This window comes from Megascapheus bottae, chromosome 24 (assembly GCF_031878675.1).
Source record: "Megascapheus bottae isolate mThoBot1 chromosome 24, mThoBot2.hap1, whole genome shotgun sequence".
Taxonomy (NCBI): domain Eukaryota; kingdom Metazoa; phylum Chordata; class Mammalia; order Rodentia; family Geomyidae; genus Megascapheus; species Megascapheus bottae.
This window is the reverse complement of record NC_143532.1, coordinates 172191-188776: the sequence shown is the minus strand read 5'-3', so window position 1 is coordinate 188776 and position 16586 is coordinate 172191. Positions and strand designations below refer to the sequence as shown.

The 16586-nt window shown below is 45.0% G+C and overlaps 1 protein-coding gene across 2 annotated transcripts in view; it reads left to right on the top strand.

The window, feature by feature from the left end:
* Tcf25 (TCF25 ribosome quality control complex subunit) overlaps positions 1 to 16586 on the top strand; it is a 36560-nt gene that overhangs the window by 11490 nt on the left and 8484 nt on the right. For both annotated transcript variants that reach the window (XM_090357080.1, XM_090357078.1), the window contains exons 5-11: positions 1252 to 1317; positions 9055 to 9137; positions 11281 to 11411; positions 12000 to 12099; positions 12812 to 12905; positions 15055 to 15147; positions 15268 to 15373. In XM_090357080.1, coding sequence (XP_090213206.1) covers positions 1252 to 1317; positions 9055 to 9137; positions 11281 to 11411; positions 12000 to 12099; positions 12812 to 12905; positions 15055 to 15147; positions 15268 to 15373 — 673 coding nt within the window. The remainder of the gene's footprint in view (positions 1 to 1251; positions 1318 to 9054; positions 9138 to 11280; positions 11412 to 11999; positions 12100 to 12811; positions 12906 to 15054; positions 15148 to 15267; positions 15374 to 16586) is intronic.

The window sequence follows — 16586 nt, the reverse complement described above, 5'->3', positions numbered from 1 at the left end:
TTTGATACTTATTTGCAGAATCTTAGGGACTTTCCTGCTTAGAAGCAAGATCCTCGAATCTCAGACTCCTGAGTAGCTAGGATTACAGACGTGAACCACCAGTGTTGAGCTTATTTTTGTTTCAGTTGCTTTCTTTTTTTCTTTATTCTTTGTCAGTTATGGGGCTTGAACTCTGGGCCTGGGCACTGGCCTTCAGCTCAAGGTTATCACTCTACTACTTGAACCACAGTCCAGGTTTTCTGGCAGTTAATTGAAGAGTCTCAGGATTTCCTGTCCGGCTTGGCTTTGAACCTTGACCCTCAGATCTCAGCTTCCTAAGTGTCTAGGATTAAGGGAAGAGTCACTGGTGCCCAGCGGAGTTGCTATCTTCAGTTGTTTTTTTTTTTTTTTTTTTTGCCAATCCTGGGCTTAAACTCAGGGCCTGGGCACTATCCTTGAGTTTTTCCAAGTCTAGCACTCAAACCACTGAGTCACAGTGCCACTTCTAGCCTTTTCTGTGTATGTGGTACCCAGGAATCAGACCCAGGGCTTTGTGCATGTTAAGCAAGCACTCTACCACTAGGCTACACTCCCAGCCCAAGATTTTTTTTATTTACATATATTAATGGTATACAGAGGGTGTTTCATTGTAACATTTTCATATGTTCATAGAATGTTTCTCATTTACATCATCCCACTGTCACTGTTCTTTATCCCTCCCTTACTTTTTTGAAATGAATAAAAATACTATGTTAAGTAAGGCTCCTGTGGCTCATACCTATAATCCTAGCTACTCGGGAGGCTGAGATCTGAGGATCACTGTTTGAAGTCAGCCGAAGCATGAAAGTCCACGAGACTGGCTCAGTGTGGTAGAGTACTAGCCTGGAGCTAAAGAGCTCAGGAACAGAACCCAGGTCCAGAGTTCAAGCCCCAGGACTGATAAAACAAAAAAACCCCAATGTTACCCTTAGGTGGTTATCCATCTCAGTCTTATAGATGCCCAATGAAACCTGGTTCCTACCACAACTATTACTAGCTTTCGTATGCGAGTACCAGGGCTTGAACTCAGAGACTTCGCTTTTGCTTATCTGTCTATTGTAGAGGGCACTAGGCCAAACTCCTGGCCCCAGAGCAAGGATTTTTTTTTTTTAAAGCCTAGGAGTTGTCTTTCAAATCAAAGTTACTAGGTTCTTACGTGGCTTCCTAAAATTTCCAGAATCATTATAGAAAAACACAATTTAATTTTTCTTTCTAAAAATTTCAATTCTCTAGACACTTGAATCCAGACACAGAACTGAAAAGGTATTTTGGTGCTCGAGCAGTCCTGGGGGAACAAAGGTAAGGTCCACATTAATCTGTGCTCTAAGCTGTTCCATTCCTTTTCAGATTCTAGGCAGAGGGATTATTGAAGTGTTAAAAATCACTGTGGGGGTGGGGTGTGGCGGGAGTTTGGCCTAGTGGTAGAGTGCTTGCCTAGCATGCACGAAGACCCGGGTTCGATTCCTCAGTACCACATACATAGAAAAAAGCCAGAAATGGTGCTGAGGCTCAAGTGGTAGAGCTCTAGCCTTGAGAACGTCCAAGGACAGTGCTCAGGCCCTGAGCTCAAGCCCACGACTGGCCAAAAAAAAAAAAAAAAAAAAAAAAAAAAAAAATCACTGTGGGGGAGTATTAAGCTCTTAGTGGATGAGTAAAATTCTTAGGCTTGGTCTGAAATAAGCACAAGGAGGGGGTCAAAATGACCCCAGGGTGGCTGAGCTCTCTCTCACTTACTCTGTCTTCTCTATATGTACATTCTTGTTTCATTTGCTTATTTATTTGGTATTGAGGTTTTTAACTCAGTCTCACACTTGCTAGGCAGGCACTCTTCTGCTTGAGCTCTTCTGCTGCCTCATAATTTTTTTAAAGTTTTTAAGTCGTTTATAAATTTTGAGGTTCTTGTCCCTGAATTCTTAGGTTCATTTTTGCTTCAAAATCAGCTACAAAATTAAGCCATTCTAGGTTCAAGTAGGGCTTGTCTGTGTTGACTTAATTTTTTTCTTTTCTTTCTTTTTTTTTTTTTTAAATGAGTCCTGGGGCTTGAATTCAGGGCCTGGGCCCTCTCCTTGGGCTTTCTCAAAACTAGTGTTCTACCATTTGAGCCACAGCACCACTTCCGGATTTTTCTGTGTATGTGGTACCAAGGAATTGAACGCAGGGCTTCATATATGCCAGGCAGGCACTCTACCACTATGCCATGTTCTCGGCCCTGACTTAATTTTTTAAATTATTATCAAGGTGAAGTACAGAGGATTTCATAGTTGTTAGTAGTTGAGACACGTTCTGCCAGAACAGCTGCTGTGGTGAGTCGTGTCCAAGCATCCCTCATTCCTACAGAAGAAAAGCACACAGGAGCAATTCTGAGACTTTCTGTAGAAGGCATGCCTTCTACAGATTGACCAGAAAGCTTTTTTTCTCTCTTTTTGGTAAAGGTCAGGGTTTTAGTGTAGTCTAGGCTGACCTGAGATTTATACTCTTTCTTCCTTAGCTTCCTTAGTGCTGGGATTACAGGTGTGCACAACCACTCCTGACTACCTTGGAATCCTTTTTTAATAAAATTTTTTTTAATTATAAAATTAAATAGCTCTTGCTAAAAAAAGAAAAAATTGAAGCAATTTTAAAATGCCTTTCTGAGCCAGGCATCGGTGGCTCATACCTGTAGTTCTAGCTACTCAGGCTGCTGAGATCTAAGGATAATGGTTCAGAGCCAGGCCAGGCAGAAAAGTCTCTATGAGACTCTTATCTCCAGTTAGCCACTCAAATACCAGAAGTTGTGCTAGAGTGGTAGAACACTAGCATTCTCGCTCCCTGCCCAAAAATCACCATTGATAGCTGACTGCATCTTCCTGAGGTATATGGTAACACTTGTATTGGTCATTAATAAGACTGGTTCATATCAAATTTCAAGTGTTACTGTCTTTTTGAAAGTTGTAACAAGAATTTATATTAGTATAACAAGATAAAGTAGGAAGAAATGGAAGAGAGAAATATTTCCTCCTCCCCATAGGAAATAGGAGTTAAAGTGTTAGTTTGCATGCCAGAATGTACCAGGGTTATTTACTTACTTCAGATACAAAGTTGTGTCTAGCTGATGGATGCAGTTTCCCTGCATCTGCCACATTTTATAAAATTGCCTGAGGTGTTCTTACTTCCTGTTACTTGAATATTTCTGAGTTGCCCACCAAGGAAGTTATCCAGCTTAGACTCAATGTTCCATCCAGTCATTGTTATCCTCTATCCACAGTAGAAAAGTATGCATTAAAATCTTTTATAACATACAGACAAAAGTCTTTTTTTTTTTCTTTTCTTTTCTTTTTTTGAACTCTGGGCCTGGGTGATATCCCTGAGCTCTTCAGCTCAAGGGTATCCTTGATCCTCAGTGCGACTTCTGGTTTTTTGGTGGCTAATTGGAGATAAGAGTCTCATGGACTAAAAAGTGCCTGGACTGGCTTTGAACTTTGATCCTGAGATCTCAGTCATATGAGTAGCTAGAATTACAGGTATGAGCCACTGTTAGAAGTTGGGGTTTTTTTGTTTTGTTTTTTGTTTTTTTGCCAGTCCTGGGCTTGAGCTCAGGGCCTGAGCACTGGCCTTGGGATTTCTCAAGGCTAGAGCTCTACTGCTTCAGGCTCAGCACCACTTCCGGATTTTTTTTTTTCGAACCCGGGTCTTCGTGCATGCTAGGCAAGCACTGTACCACTAGGCCAAACTCCCAGCCCAGAAGTCTTTTTTTTTTTTTTTTAAGCCATAGATAGATAGATAGATAGATAGATAGATAGATAGATAGATAGGAGATAGATAGGACAGACAGTTTTTGTTATTGTTTTTGTGCTGGCTCTGAGCTTGAACTCAGAGCCTGTGCTTTTTTGCTCAAGGCTAGCGGCTCTACTACTTAAGCCACAGTTTCATTTCTGGTTATTTTGGTAGTTGATTAAAGATGAATGTCTCATAGACTTTACAGTCCAGGCTGGCTTTGAGCTACAATCTTTTAAGAGTATGATCAAAGATTCTCTCATATGCTATTAGCTCCTACTTGTTCCTACTTTCTTTGTGTTTTTAACAGTTTTTGCTTTATATTTATTTATTTATTTATTTTGCCAATCCTGGGCTTACGCTCAGGGCCTGAGGACTGTCCTTGGATTTTTCTCAAGGCTAGAATTCTACCACTTGAGCCTCAGCACTACTAAGTATGTGGTACCAAGGAATCGAACCTGGGTCTTTGTGCATGCTAGGCAAGCACTCTACCACTAGGCCAAACTCCCGGCCCTTTGCTTTATTTTTTTTCATTTATTTTTTTTTTTTGCCAGTCCTGGGCTTGAGCTCAGGGCCTGAGCACTGTCCTTGGACTTTCTCAAGGCTAGAGCTCTACCACTTGAGCCTCAGCACCACTTCCAGCTTTTTTCTATGTATGTGGTACCGGGGAATGGAACCCGGGTATTCATGCATGCTAGGCAAGCACTTTAACCACTAGGCCAAACTCGCGGTCCCGCTTTATATTTTTGTGTTAAGATTTTTTTTTTTTAATTATGGAGCTAGAACTCAGGGCCTGGAGGGCTGAGTTGTAGCTCAGCAAAGCTCTTGCCCAGCAAGTATAACATCCTTGGTTCGATTCCCAGTATCAAAAAAGAAAAGCCAATTAAAAACAACAACAACAAAAAAAAAACCTTGGGCCCTGTCCCTGAGTGTACTACCACTTTGCTCCATTTCTGATTTTCTGGTGCTTAATTAGAGAAAGGATTCTCATCAACTTTCTTGCCTGCGTTGGCTTTGAACTGCAGTCCTCAGATCTTAAGCCTAGCTAGGATTATGGGCATGAGACACTAGTCTTCAGCTTTGTGTTAAGTTTTTCAGTACTAAGTGTCTGACTTTCACGTCTTCTTTAATACTTACACTTTGTAATGTTCCCTTGTTACGTGTATTGCCCAGGGCTGAGAACAGTCTCTTCCACTACCTCAACCTCACTTTGGTCTATCATTTCATTACATTTTCATATGGTCCTGTTTCTGTTAATTATAGTTGATAATAGCACTTCACAATATTTGTTTTATATTTTGAAATGCTGGAGTCCAAATCATAGCCTTACATAGGTTAATAAGCATATGTTTTACCACTCAGCTATTTCTCCTAGTAGCTTGCTTTTTTTTTGGTGGGTCATGAGGCTTAAACTCGACCTGGGTGCTATCTCTGAGCTCTTTAGCACAAGGCTACCACCTTGAGCCAAGCCCAAAGAGGTTAATTGGAGATAAGAGTCTCAGGTCCTTTTGTGCCTGGGCTTTGAATTTTGATCCTCAGATTTCAGCTTCCTGAGTAGCTAGGATTATGAGCATGAGCCACCACACCCACCTAGTAGCTTCTTGTTGCTGTTGTTTTTAGGGGTTTTGGTTGATAGTACGGTTTGTACACAAGGACTTGTGCTTGCTAACCAAGTGTTCTGACTCGTGTGATTTTATTTCATTTCTTTTTCCGTGTGTGTGTGTGTGCCAGTGTGTGTGTGCCAGTCCTAGGGCTTGAACTCAAAACCTGGGCACGGTCCCTGAGCCATTTGAGCCACAGCTCCACTTTCAATTTTTTTTGTTGTTTATTGGAGATGGGAATCTTTAGGCTAGCTTCAAAGCTCAGTCCTAAGGTCTCAACTTCCTGAGTATAGCATTACAGACATGAGCCACTGATGACATCCTCACTAGGTTTTCCTGGGCTGGTTTTAAACTCATGATCAAGTGCTTTTCTCATCTTAGCTTCTGAGTAGTCTAAGCTATAGATGTGTACCATGATGCCCAGTCCATTTGTTATTGTTGCAGCATTTTATTTTTTATTGTTCTTACATTTTTGGTTTTTGTTTGTGGTTGTTTGGGTTTTTTTGTTTGGTGCCAGTCCTTGGGCTTCAACTCAGAGTCTGGGTGTTGTCACTGTGCTTTTTTGCTCCAGGCTAGCTCTATCACTTGAGCCACAGCTCCAGATTTTGGGTGGTTAATTGGAGATAAGAGTCTCACATACTTTCCTGCCAGGCTAACTTCAAATTCAGTACTCAGATCTCAGCCTCCTGAGTAGCTAGTATCAACAAGCAGTGTAATCCTAGCTATGCAGGAGGCTGAGATCTGAAGATCTGTGATTTATAGCCAGCCTGGGCAGAGACTGTGAGACTGGTATCTCCAACTACTCACCAGGAGAAGAAAAAAAAAAAAGCCAAAAGTAGAGCTATGGCTCAAGTGTTAAAGCCTTAGTCTTGAGCAAAATAGCTAAGGGACAATGTCCAGGATCTAAGTTCAAGGCCCAGTGCTAGATACACACACATACAAAATAAGTCCTAGACTGGGCATGGTGGTACATTTCTTCTTGGGAGACAGGAGAAAGTTTCAGGCTAGCACACACTACATTAAGACCCCAGTTTAAATAGTCCCCTGCCCACATGATAGCTCATTCCCTCCCTAGATCCCTATCCCATCCTGACTGCCTTGCATGTCTGTAAATCTCTAGGTGCCCTTCTAGAGACCAAAAGTTCTGAGCTGCCATTATTCTCCCTTTTACCCTACCAAATAGTCTTGCCTCAGTTTATTTTCTCTCAGATTTGGGACCATGCTTCTTTTTTACAGCTATATTTCTCCTACAGTTTTTCTTTTTGGGAGAAAAAAAAAGCATGCTTTTTTTTTTTTTTTTTTTTTTTACGCTGTTTCTGACATAGTCTGACATCTTAACTGATCCCCACCCCCCATATGTTTGTTTGTTTTTTTTGTTTTGTTTTGTTTGCCAGTCCTGGGCCTTGAACTCTGACCCAGGCACTGTCCCTGAGCTCCTTTTGCTCAAGTCTATCACTTTACTACTTGATTCACAACTCCATTTTTGGCTTTTTCTGTAATTATTTGGAGATAAGAGTTTCATGGACTTTCTGCTTAGCTTCAAATCACAATCCTCACATCTCAGCCTGCTAAATACATAAGACACTGAGCTACTGGAGCCTGGCCTTTGTTTATTGCTTCTTTTTTTGCCAGTCCTGGGTTTGGGCTCAGGGCCTGAGCGCTGTCCTTGGACTTTCTCAAGGCTAGAGCTCTACCACTTGAGCCTCAGCACCATTTCCTTTTTTTTTTTGCTATGTATGTGGTACCGAGGAATTGAGCCCGGGTCTTCGTGCATGCTAGGCAAGCACTCTACCATTAGGCCAAACTCCCAGCCCTATTGCTTCTTTTTTTGCTAGTCCTGGGGCTTGAACTCAGGGCCTGAGTACTGTCCTTGGGCTTTCCCCCTCCCCCCCTCAAGGCTAGCACTCTGCCACCTGAGCCATAGCACCACTTCCAGCCTTTTCTATGTATGTGGTACTGAGGAAACAAACCTGGGTCTTTGTGCATGCTAGGCAAGCACTCTACCACTAGGCCAAACTCCCAGCAAGCCTGGCCTTTGTTTGTTTTTCTGGTACTGGGTTCAGGCTTGTTAGGCTGGCACCCTACCACTTAAACCACACCTCCAGTCCAATTTTTTTGCTAGCTAATTAGAGATAGAATTTAGTGGACTTACCTTCCAATGGCTTTGAACTTCATTTTTCTAGGTTTCTACCTTCTGAATAGCTGGATTCTAGATGTGAGCCACCAGTACCTGGTACTGTCTCACATAGTACCTGGGTTTCTCCCTCTTAACAAAATAGTTTAAATTATCTTAAAGCATAGAAAAAACTTCCTTATGGGCACCACTCCATTCCAGATCTAACCTTCATTGAAGAGAAAATGGTCCTTTCTCTACCAGGCATTATCTGTGTTTGGCCAGTTAACCCTGACCTTTCATGGGGAGTCTGGAGTCTAGGCTCTTATGGCAGAGGCATGAAACCCATTACTAATTAGGAGCACTGGCCCTGGGGGCAGTCTAGTACCTTTTACAGCCATGGGAATTCTACAGAGATCTGAGCTTCCCTTTCTCTGCACACTGTTCTCCACCAGGCTCACTTTTGCCTAGAACCTAGTTATCATGTTGGTCTTAGTCAGAGACCCACAACAGTCTCCTGTACTTGCTCACTACCTAGTGTCATTTTTACCCAATATGACCCCCCACCCCACCTAGCACATTGTGTCTACAGAATACTACCAGGCCTTATCTCAATCTCTTCACTCATAGTTTAAGATTTGGTTTCCTTTTTACCATTGTTTTTTTTTGTTTGTTTGTTTTTTGCCAGTCCTGGGCTTGGGCTCAGGGGCTGAGCACTGTCCTTGGACTTTCTCAAGGCTAGAGCTCCACCACTTGAGCCTCATCACTGTCGGCTTTTTTTTTGCTATGTATGTGGTACCGAGGAATCGAACCCGGGTCTTCGTGCATGCTAGGCAAGCACTCTACCACTAGGCCAAACTCCCGGCCCCCCATTATTAGTTTTTGTTAGACTGTTCTCTGTCCCCTTTTTCTCCCTCTTCCCCCTCTCTCCCTCTCCCCCTCTTCCCTTCCCCCTCTCTTCTTCTCCTCTTCTCCTCCCCTTCCTCTTCCCCCTCTCTACGTTATTGTGGCTTGATCTCAGCCTGGGCTCTGTCCTTGAACCTCTTTGTGCTCAACGCTATGCTCTACCAATTCGGCTACAGTGCCACTTCCAGCTTTTTCTATATATGTGGTACTGAGGAATGGAACCAGGGTTTCATGCATGCTAGGCGGTACTCTACCACTAGGCCACATTTCCAGCCCTCTCTCTCTCTTTCAAATTTATGTTAAATGTAATTTATTTATCTGGTGGTACAGAAGATTGAGCCGAGACTCTTTCTTGCTAGGCAAGCACTCTTCCACTGAACTATATCCCCAACTTTTTTCTCTTATGCTCTCCTTTTCAGTGCTAGATATAGACCCTAGGGCCTTGAACATGCTAGGCAAATGCTCTATTGAGCCAGATCCCCATCGTATTCTTTCCCCTATTCTTGTAGTGCCTTGTTCTTACCCTTTGAACATGCTGTTTGTCCCCTCCCCACATGGTCTCCCATGTAGTTGCTCCCACAGTTCCTATGGGGATGAGGCAGCCAAGTCTGGTCCTTATACACTTCAGAAGATCAAGCTATACTCATGTCCTCTTCTCCCCAGGCCGCGGCAGAGACAGCGTATGTACCCGAAATGTACATGGCTGACAACCCCTAAGAGTACCTGGCCTCGGTACAGCAAACCAGGTGAGGATCTGAAGGCACTGGTCTTCATTTGGGTGCTAAGGTTGTTAGTCTTCCTGGGCTGGCAGCCCCTTCATCAATGTTGTACTGGTGTGCAGCTGTCAGATTTCCAAGAGCTTGTGTGCACTGCTGCTTTAGGATAGCATGCCTTACATAGTCTTTGGCATAATCTGTATTGCTTTATTTTGTTGTAGGATTTATTTATTTTTTTTTTTATTTTTTTTGCATTAGTCTTGGGGCTTGAACTCTGGGTCTGGATGCTGGTCCCTGAGCCCCTCAGCTCAAGGCTAGCACTCTACCACTTTGAGCCACAACTCTACTCTTGGTTTTCTGGATGTTAACTGAGGATAAGAGTCTCAAAGACCTTCCTGCCTGGGTTGGGTTCAAACTGTGATCCTCAGATTTCAGCCACCTGAATAGCTAGCATTTCAGGTGTGAGCCACCAGTGCCCTCCATTGTAGGATTTTCTACCTTTATTCTATGGATTCTGTATCATATAAAAGCTGTTGAGCTCTTTGTGTGAGTGGTATGCACATGTGCCAGGGTGGGGTTCCTGTTGTATACCCAGGATATATTTTTTTTCTTTTTGTAACCAATCCTGGGGCTTGAACTCAGGGCCTGAGCATTGTCTTTGAGCTTTCCTAAAGGCTAGTGCTCTACCACTTGAGACACAACACCACTTCGGGCTTTTCTGTGTACATGGTACCTTGAAATCAAACCTGGGTCTTCGTGCATGCTAGGCAAGCACTCTACCACTAGGCCAAACTGCCTGCTTAGGATAGTTTTTAACCTTAATTTTCAAATCTCAGCCTCTTGCATAACTAGGTTTATAGCTATTACAGAATTACAGACACCAGTACCTGGCTTCAAGTTTGTTTGCCAGTCTTGGGGCTTGAACTCAATGCCTGGGCACTGTTCTTGAGCTTTCTCAAGGCTAGTTCTCCACCACTTGAACCATGCCACCACTTCTGGCTTTTTCTGTGTATGTGTTACCAAGGAATTAAACCCAAGACTTTGTGTATGCTAGGCAAGCACTCTGCCACTGGGCCACAATCCCAGCCCCTTCAAGTTCATTTTACAGCAAACTGCCAAAGACACATTGGGTCTGGGACAGTGCTCAGGCCCTGAGTTCAAGCCTTAGGTCTGGCCAACAACAACAACAACAAACCTACCAAACACACATAATTGAAATATAGCTGTAGTGTAGAGACCTAGGGCTACAGCAGAGACAGATAGCATCCAGAGAGCCAGGAGAAGGGCCAGGGCAGGGATACCCATCCACCTAGAAGTGTTTTATGTGTTTGATTAGGTGTGAATACTGGAAGATTCTCCATGTACTTTCAGTGAGAACCTACCTTGGAACCTGGGGCCCGTGTTTTAGAGAGCTAGCACTGGTGCCTCATAGGTGTCTCTGTCCTGCCAGTTTTTTTGCTTTCCTAGCAAAAACACTGGAGCACAGGTATTGGTGGACATTAATTGGCCATGTGTTCTGCAGGACTCAGGCCTTGAGTGGGGTAGTCATTTTGAAATATCAAAGGAAGCCAAGAGCCATGGGCCTGTATCATGAAGTTCCTGGAAGCTGATGAAATGGGCACTGTAAGCACACACAGAGCAGTTATATAGAAGGTGCTTATGAGCGAAAGTCCCATGGATTCTGCAGTGTGGCTCTGTGTTCACTGCTTTCTTCCATGGCCACAGTGGATAATCATTCCCACCAGGTGTGATCTTAACGCCATGGGTCCCTGACTGCAACCAGTATCTGGATCAGCTGTGTGTCTCTGGTCTCTGACATTGCTCCAAGCCTGCCACTCTTCTTCTGAACATTTCCCAAGATACCTCATACTCTACACTGGGTCTGAGTTCTATGGGGAAACATGTCTACAAAACCAAAACAGAATATCCATTCTTTGTGTAGCCCAAGCAGTAGGATGTGGGCTTGGCATTCATTGGAGAGTGTTTGGGGGATATCAGACTATACCCTACAGTTAGCCCAGCCTCACAGCTCAGTCACGTGCACAAAACCATCTGGGTCTAGTTTTATAGTCTTTGCAGAATGCAGCATGAGGGTGTATGATGGCCCAGAGCCTGGAAGAGGCTTCACACTCCAGCCCACAGCATACCTTCCCATAGCCCTTTTGCCTCCTAGGTCTGTCAATGCGGCTGCTGGAATCAAAAAAAGGCCTTTCCTTCTTTGCATTTGAGCACAATGAGGAGTACCAACAGGCCCAGCACAAGTTCTTGGCAGCTGTGGAATCCATGGAGCCCAACAACATTGTGGTGCGTGAGTTCTGCAGCTGAGGTCAGGTTAGGGTCGGAACAGCTGTTCTACACCAGGGCCAGGCCTGGTGGTGATTTGAGGAGTGTGCCTGTAGGCATTACTTCCCCAGGCAGGAGGGACACCTGTGTGTAGGGCAAGTGTGCTAGGAACGAATCAGTTCACTGTGAGAGGAGCACTACGCCTGCTCCTGGATCTTCCTAACACAGCTTCACTGGTGCAGCAGAGGGAGTGCCTGGGTCCTGGGCAGCCAAGGCTATCTGTGCCATTAGCTTTCTAGTCTCTTATAGGGCTTGAACTCTTTATAGTCTCTTAGGACAAGAGCTTGCCCTCTCCTCCCCAGGTTCACCTCGCCTGCAGTAAGCTCTCTGTCCTGTTCCCAAGTGAGAAAAGAAGGCTACTTACTCCTGGTTGAACTATGGAGAGGTGACCAGGCCTGACTCTAATGAGTCAGATCAGTGGTTAAATCAGAAAGGAAGTGTGTCAATCCTCATGCTCATTTCTCCCAGAATATGCGTGCCAGGCCTGTGGGATTAACCCCTACGGGCTTGCCTAGAGCCCATCGCTAGGACTCTACTCATTTCTGGCAGGTTCTTCTTCAGACGAGCCCCTATCATGTCGACTCACTCCTGCAGCTCAGTGATGCCTGCCGCTTTCAGGAGGATCAGGAGATGGCCCGAGACCTGACAGGTGAGAAGCACCTGCACCTGCTATTGGATCAACTCCAGCCTAGAGACAGACATTGTTTCACAAGATGATCCAAGGGTAACTTTTAAGACAGAGGTTTCATTGAGAGGTGCATCGTGTAGCTGTCACCAGGGCCTGTGTTAGAGCACTTTCATAATTTGTGGAAGAAGTCTCACTCTGTTCTTCTCCAACCCCTGGGAACGCTCATCTGCTCTGTCTTTGTGAGTTTGCCTGGTATGGAAGTTTCATGAGAATGGAACCATATACGTCTGTGGGGTTCCTTTTATTTACTGAAATGTGTTTGCTGTCCACAGTGTAGCATGTACTACGCCTGCACCCTGTTAGTGGTTGCATACTGTTCCGCCTGTGGTAAACCACATTTGTTAACCATCTTCAGCTGATGGACCTTTGGTCTGTTTCTCGGGCACTGTGAACATGAATATGCAGCTTTGTAGGTGTGCATGCCTGTGCTACACACAGAGACAGACATGGTTAGCGGAACACAGCACCAGTCATGCCTCATGCTGTCTTCAGGGTTTCTGTCTCAGGCTTACAAGTTCTGTGTTGCAGTAAACTCAGACTGGCATCAAGAATACCCAGGAGGTCCTGTCTGCCCTGTTTCCAGAACTTTCTCTATTTTGAGTCATCAGAGGAGGGGGCTACAGTCACCATACAGTGGCTGTGACGCCTGCTTTGGTGTGTCTGTGGCCCGCAGAGAGAGCACTGTACAGCATGGAATGTGCATTCCACCCTTTGTTCAGTCTTACCAGTGGGACTTGCCGGCTGGACTACCGCAGACCTGAGAACAGGTGAGCACACCTGTCCTGAAGCCTCCCCTGGGAGGATCCTGTCATGTGTTGCTGGCCTCCCTTTCTCGGAGGTGCCCATAAGTTACACATGTGATGGCTTTGTGTTCAGTAGGGAGCAGGTGGCAGGAATCTGTCTTCAAGGTGAACCAGGGCTCCGAAGGTCCAGGATCCCTTTCAAGCCTTGGTGTTCATAGTGAAAGTGCAGGAGGGCTAGGCTCTGGAACTCAGGGTTAGATTGGCCCTGATTAAAACCTGCCTGAGTTAGCAGTGAGTCTGACAGGCTATCTCACTACAGTGATGTCTATCATTTTGTCTTCTTGTGTATTTGGAGGAAAAGACCCATTCTCTGAGTTTAGAGTATTTTAGCATGCTTTGTAGGCATGTGTCCTGGTTCTTAATCTCATGTTCAGTGTGGATTCAGTTTGATTTGAGTGATTGCCTGAACAGTGCTATCTTCTTTCTGATATTTCCCTTACCAACCTTTGGCACCGGCCCATTTACTAGGTCTGGGAAGCTGCAGCAGACTCCCTGCTGACCTCCCTGGGCACATGTGTCTCCTTCCTTCTCTCACATCTGGTGCCCTGTTTCTGGCTGTTATGGTGGGCTCCTGTGGAGGATACCCAGTGTTCTAGCCTGTGCACTGGGTGCTGCATTGTATTGTGTCCACTGGATGCTTTGCGTTGCCTGTGTCTTTTTCCAGTGAAACTCTTAGTTCTTTGAAACAAGTTTTAAAATTAATCAGAGTAGCTAAAGTTGTTGGTGGACCCCAACACTAGTACTGTTGACAATCATTGAAATATGAGCATAAAATAAGATCATAATTGTTGTTTTTTTTGTGGGTTTTTTTTTTTGGCCAGTCCTGGGCTTGAACTCAGGGCCTGAGCACTGTCCTTGAGCTTTCTCAAGGCTAGTGCTCTACCACTTGAGCCACAGCACTACTTCTGGCTTTTTTGTATGTATGTGGTACCAAGGAATCAAACCAGGTCTTTGTGCATGCTAGGCAAGCACTCTACCACTAGGCCACACTCCCTGCCCCATAACTCTCTTTTCATGATAACAAACAAAACCCACAAAGGTAGTGATCCTAGTGACTCAAGAGGCTGGGGTCTGCGTCTTGCATTCAGAGCCAGCCTGGGCAGAAGAATCTGTGAGACTGTGCTTAAGAGTTTAAACCCTGGCTGGGAATGTGGCTCAGTGGAAAAGTGCTTGCCTAACATGGATGAGGCCCTGGATTTGATTCCTCAGTACCACATAAACAGAAGAAACCAGAAGTGACACTGTGGCTCAAGTGGTAGAACACTAGCCTTGAGTTAAAGAAGCTCAGGGACAGTACCCAGGCCCTGAGTTCAAGCCTCAGAACCGGGGGGGGGGATGAAGGGGGAATTTAAGCCCTAAGACTGGTACAAAAAACACACAAGAGCCTAGGACTTTGCCCTAGTGGTAGAGTGCTTGCCTAGCATGCACAAAGACCCAGGTTTGATTCCCCGGTACCACATACATAGAAAAGCCGGAAGTGGTGCTGTGGCTTAAGTGGTAGAGCCTCTAGCATTGAGGAAAAAGCCCAAGGACAGTGCTCAGGCCCTGAGAATCAAGCCCAGGATTGGCAAAAAAAAAAAAAAAAAGACACACAAAGATGAAATCCGATGAGCTTGATTTTTTTTTTTTTTTTTTTTTTTTTTGCCAGTCCCAGGGCTTGAACTCAGGGCCTGAGCACTGTCCTTGGCTTTTCCAAGGCTAGAGCTCTACCACTTGAGCCACAGCACCATTTCCAGCTTTTTTTATGTACATGGTACTAAGGAATCAAACCTGGGTCTTTCTTTGTGCATGCTAGGCAAGTGCTCTACCGCTAAGCTAAACTCCTGGCCCAGATGAGCTTGACTTCAAGCAGGCATGTTAGTCTCAGCACTAGGAGGCTGAGGTGATTCAATACAAGATTTCAAAATGAGCTTGGACAACATTAGACCTATCTCAGAAATAGGAAAGTTTGGTTTTGTATACATAAGTACATTTATAATAAAGAGCATATGCCATTGTCCACCCAGGGAATGTTTTCAAGGTACTGACTCAGCTGAGGGAAAGTAGATGTCTCTCAGTTGTACACTGTGGCTGTGCTGTTGCTCAAACTCACAGAGAACCATTTCAAATCTAGGAGCTTCTATCTGGCCCTCTACAAGCAAATGAGCTTCCTGGAGAAACGGGGCTGCCCTCGCACTGCTCTGGAGTACTGCAAGCTCATCCTGAGGTGAGTGTCCAATTGAGTCGAGCTGCCACCCATCCTTACCACAGCAGCCCAAGGCCTGGGGACTAGCCATGATGATACCTCTTCTATCCCCTTTGCTCTCACTTGTGCTGCCTCTGGAAGCCTTGAGCCCGACGAAGACCCCCTGTGCATGCTGCTGCTTGTTGACCACCTGGCCTTACGGGCCCGGAACTACGAGTACTTGATCCACCTTTTCCAGGAGTGGGAGGTAGGTGTGAGTCTGTACACTGGACTTGGGTGTGCCAGTGTCTCTGTTGCCTTTCTTTGTCCATATGTTGTGCATTGAAGGGGTAGTTTTGCAATGTACTAGTGAGGATACCAAGGAACTCTGACTTTTTTGGCTCCCTTGCCACTTTGATTGAATAGAACCCAGTCTCCCTAGAAGATAGTCTAGTAGCTTTCTGTCAGGACACATGACACCACACATGGCTGCACAAGGATGTGTGCAGGTACTGTTCATAGTGTTGAAAAGTTGGGAAGACCTGAGAGCTATCACCTGTACAGCAGGATGTAGCCATGAAGGTGCCATCAGCCCAGGACAGGGAGGCCAGCACACTGTCAGGTCCCAGTCCTGCAGAGATGCAGGGCAGATATATCTACACCTTCATAATTTGTTATGGCTGCTTTACTAGATTGTTGACATGCAAATGTAGAGGAAAGGGGGCCTGGGTCCAAACTGCCATCCTCAGGCCCAGATACCTGTCCTGTCCCAGGTACAGTGAATACTGGTGCAGGTCTAGTGCTCATTCTCTGATATGACTGTTGAGTTGTATTGGGTTAGATGCTATATGCTAAAGCGAGTTTCATCTTTCTAATGATGGTGCTCAGGTGGAGGGAAGTGCCGTCTTGCCTTCGCTTCTCCCCTCCCCCAGCAGGGACTGGGGGGGGAGCAGGGAGGACAGCACTTCTTTTCTCTGTTTCTCTGCTTGTACATGATTTTCACATGTAATTACTTTCCAGAAATATGTGGAGCTCATAGAAACAGCTTTTAAAGCACCAGGGAGTTGCAGCACTAGTGGTTTATCCTTGTCATCCCAGCTACTCAGAAGGCTATTATCTGAGAGTCATGGTTCAAAGCCAGCTCAGTCAGGAAAGGACCATAAGACTTTCATCGCCAGCTAAGCACCAAAAAGTGGTAGAGTGCCAGCCTTGATCAAAAAGACCAAGGGACAGCACCCAAGCCTAGCTCAATCTCCTGCACAAAACAAAACAAGAAGTCCTGGGAGTCTGACATAATAGAACTGCAGGAGATTAATTATGGTTGTCCCTAAGATTGCAGAAAGCTTTGAAGAGAGTGATTATATTATAAAGGGAAAAGGGTCATAAGTCACCACATGTCTGTTATATATATGCGTAGCGAGGGAAAAGAGAAATACACAAGAATGGCTTTGCTGCATGATGAAGTGTTACTGCATTTCTTC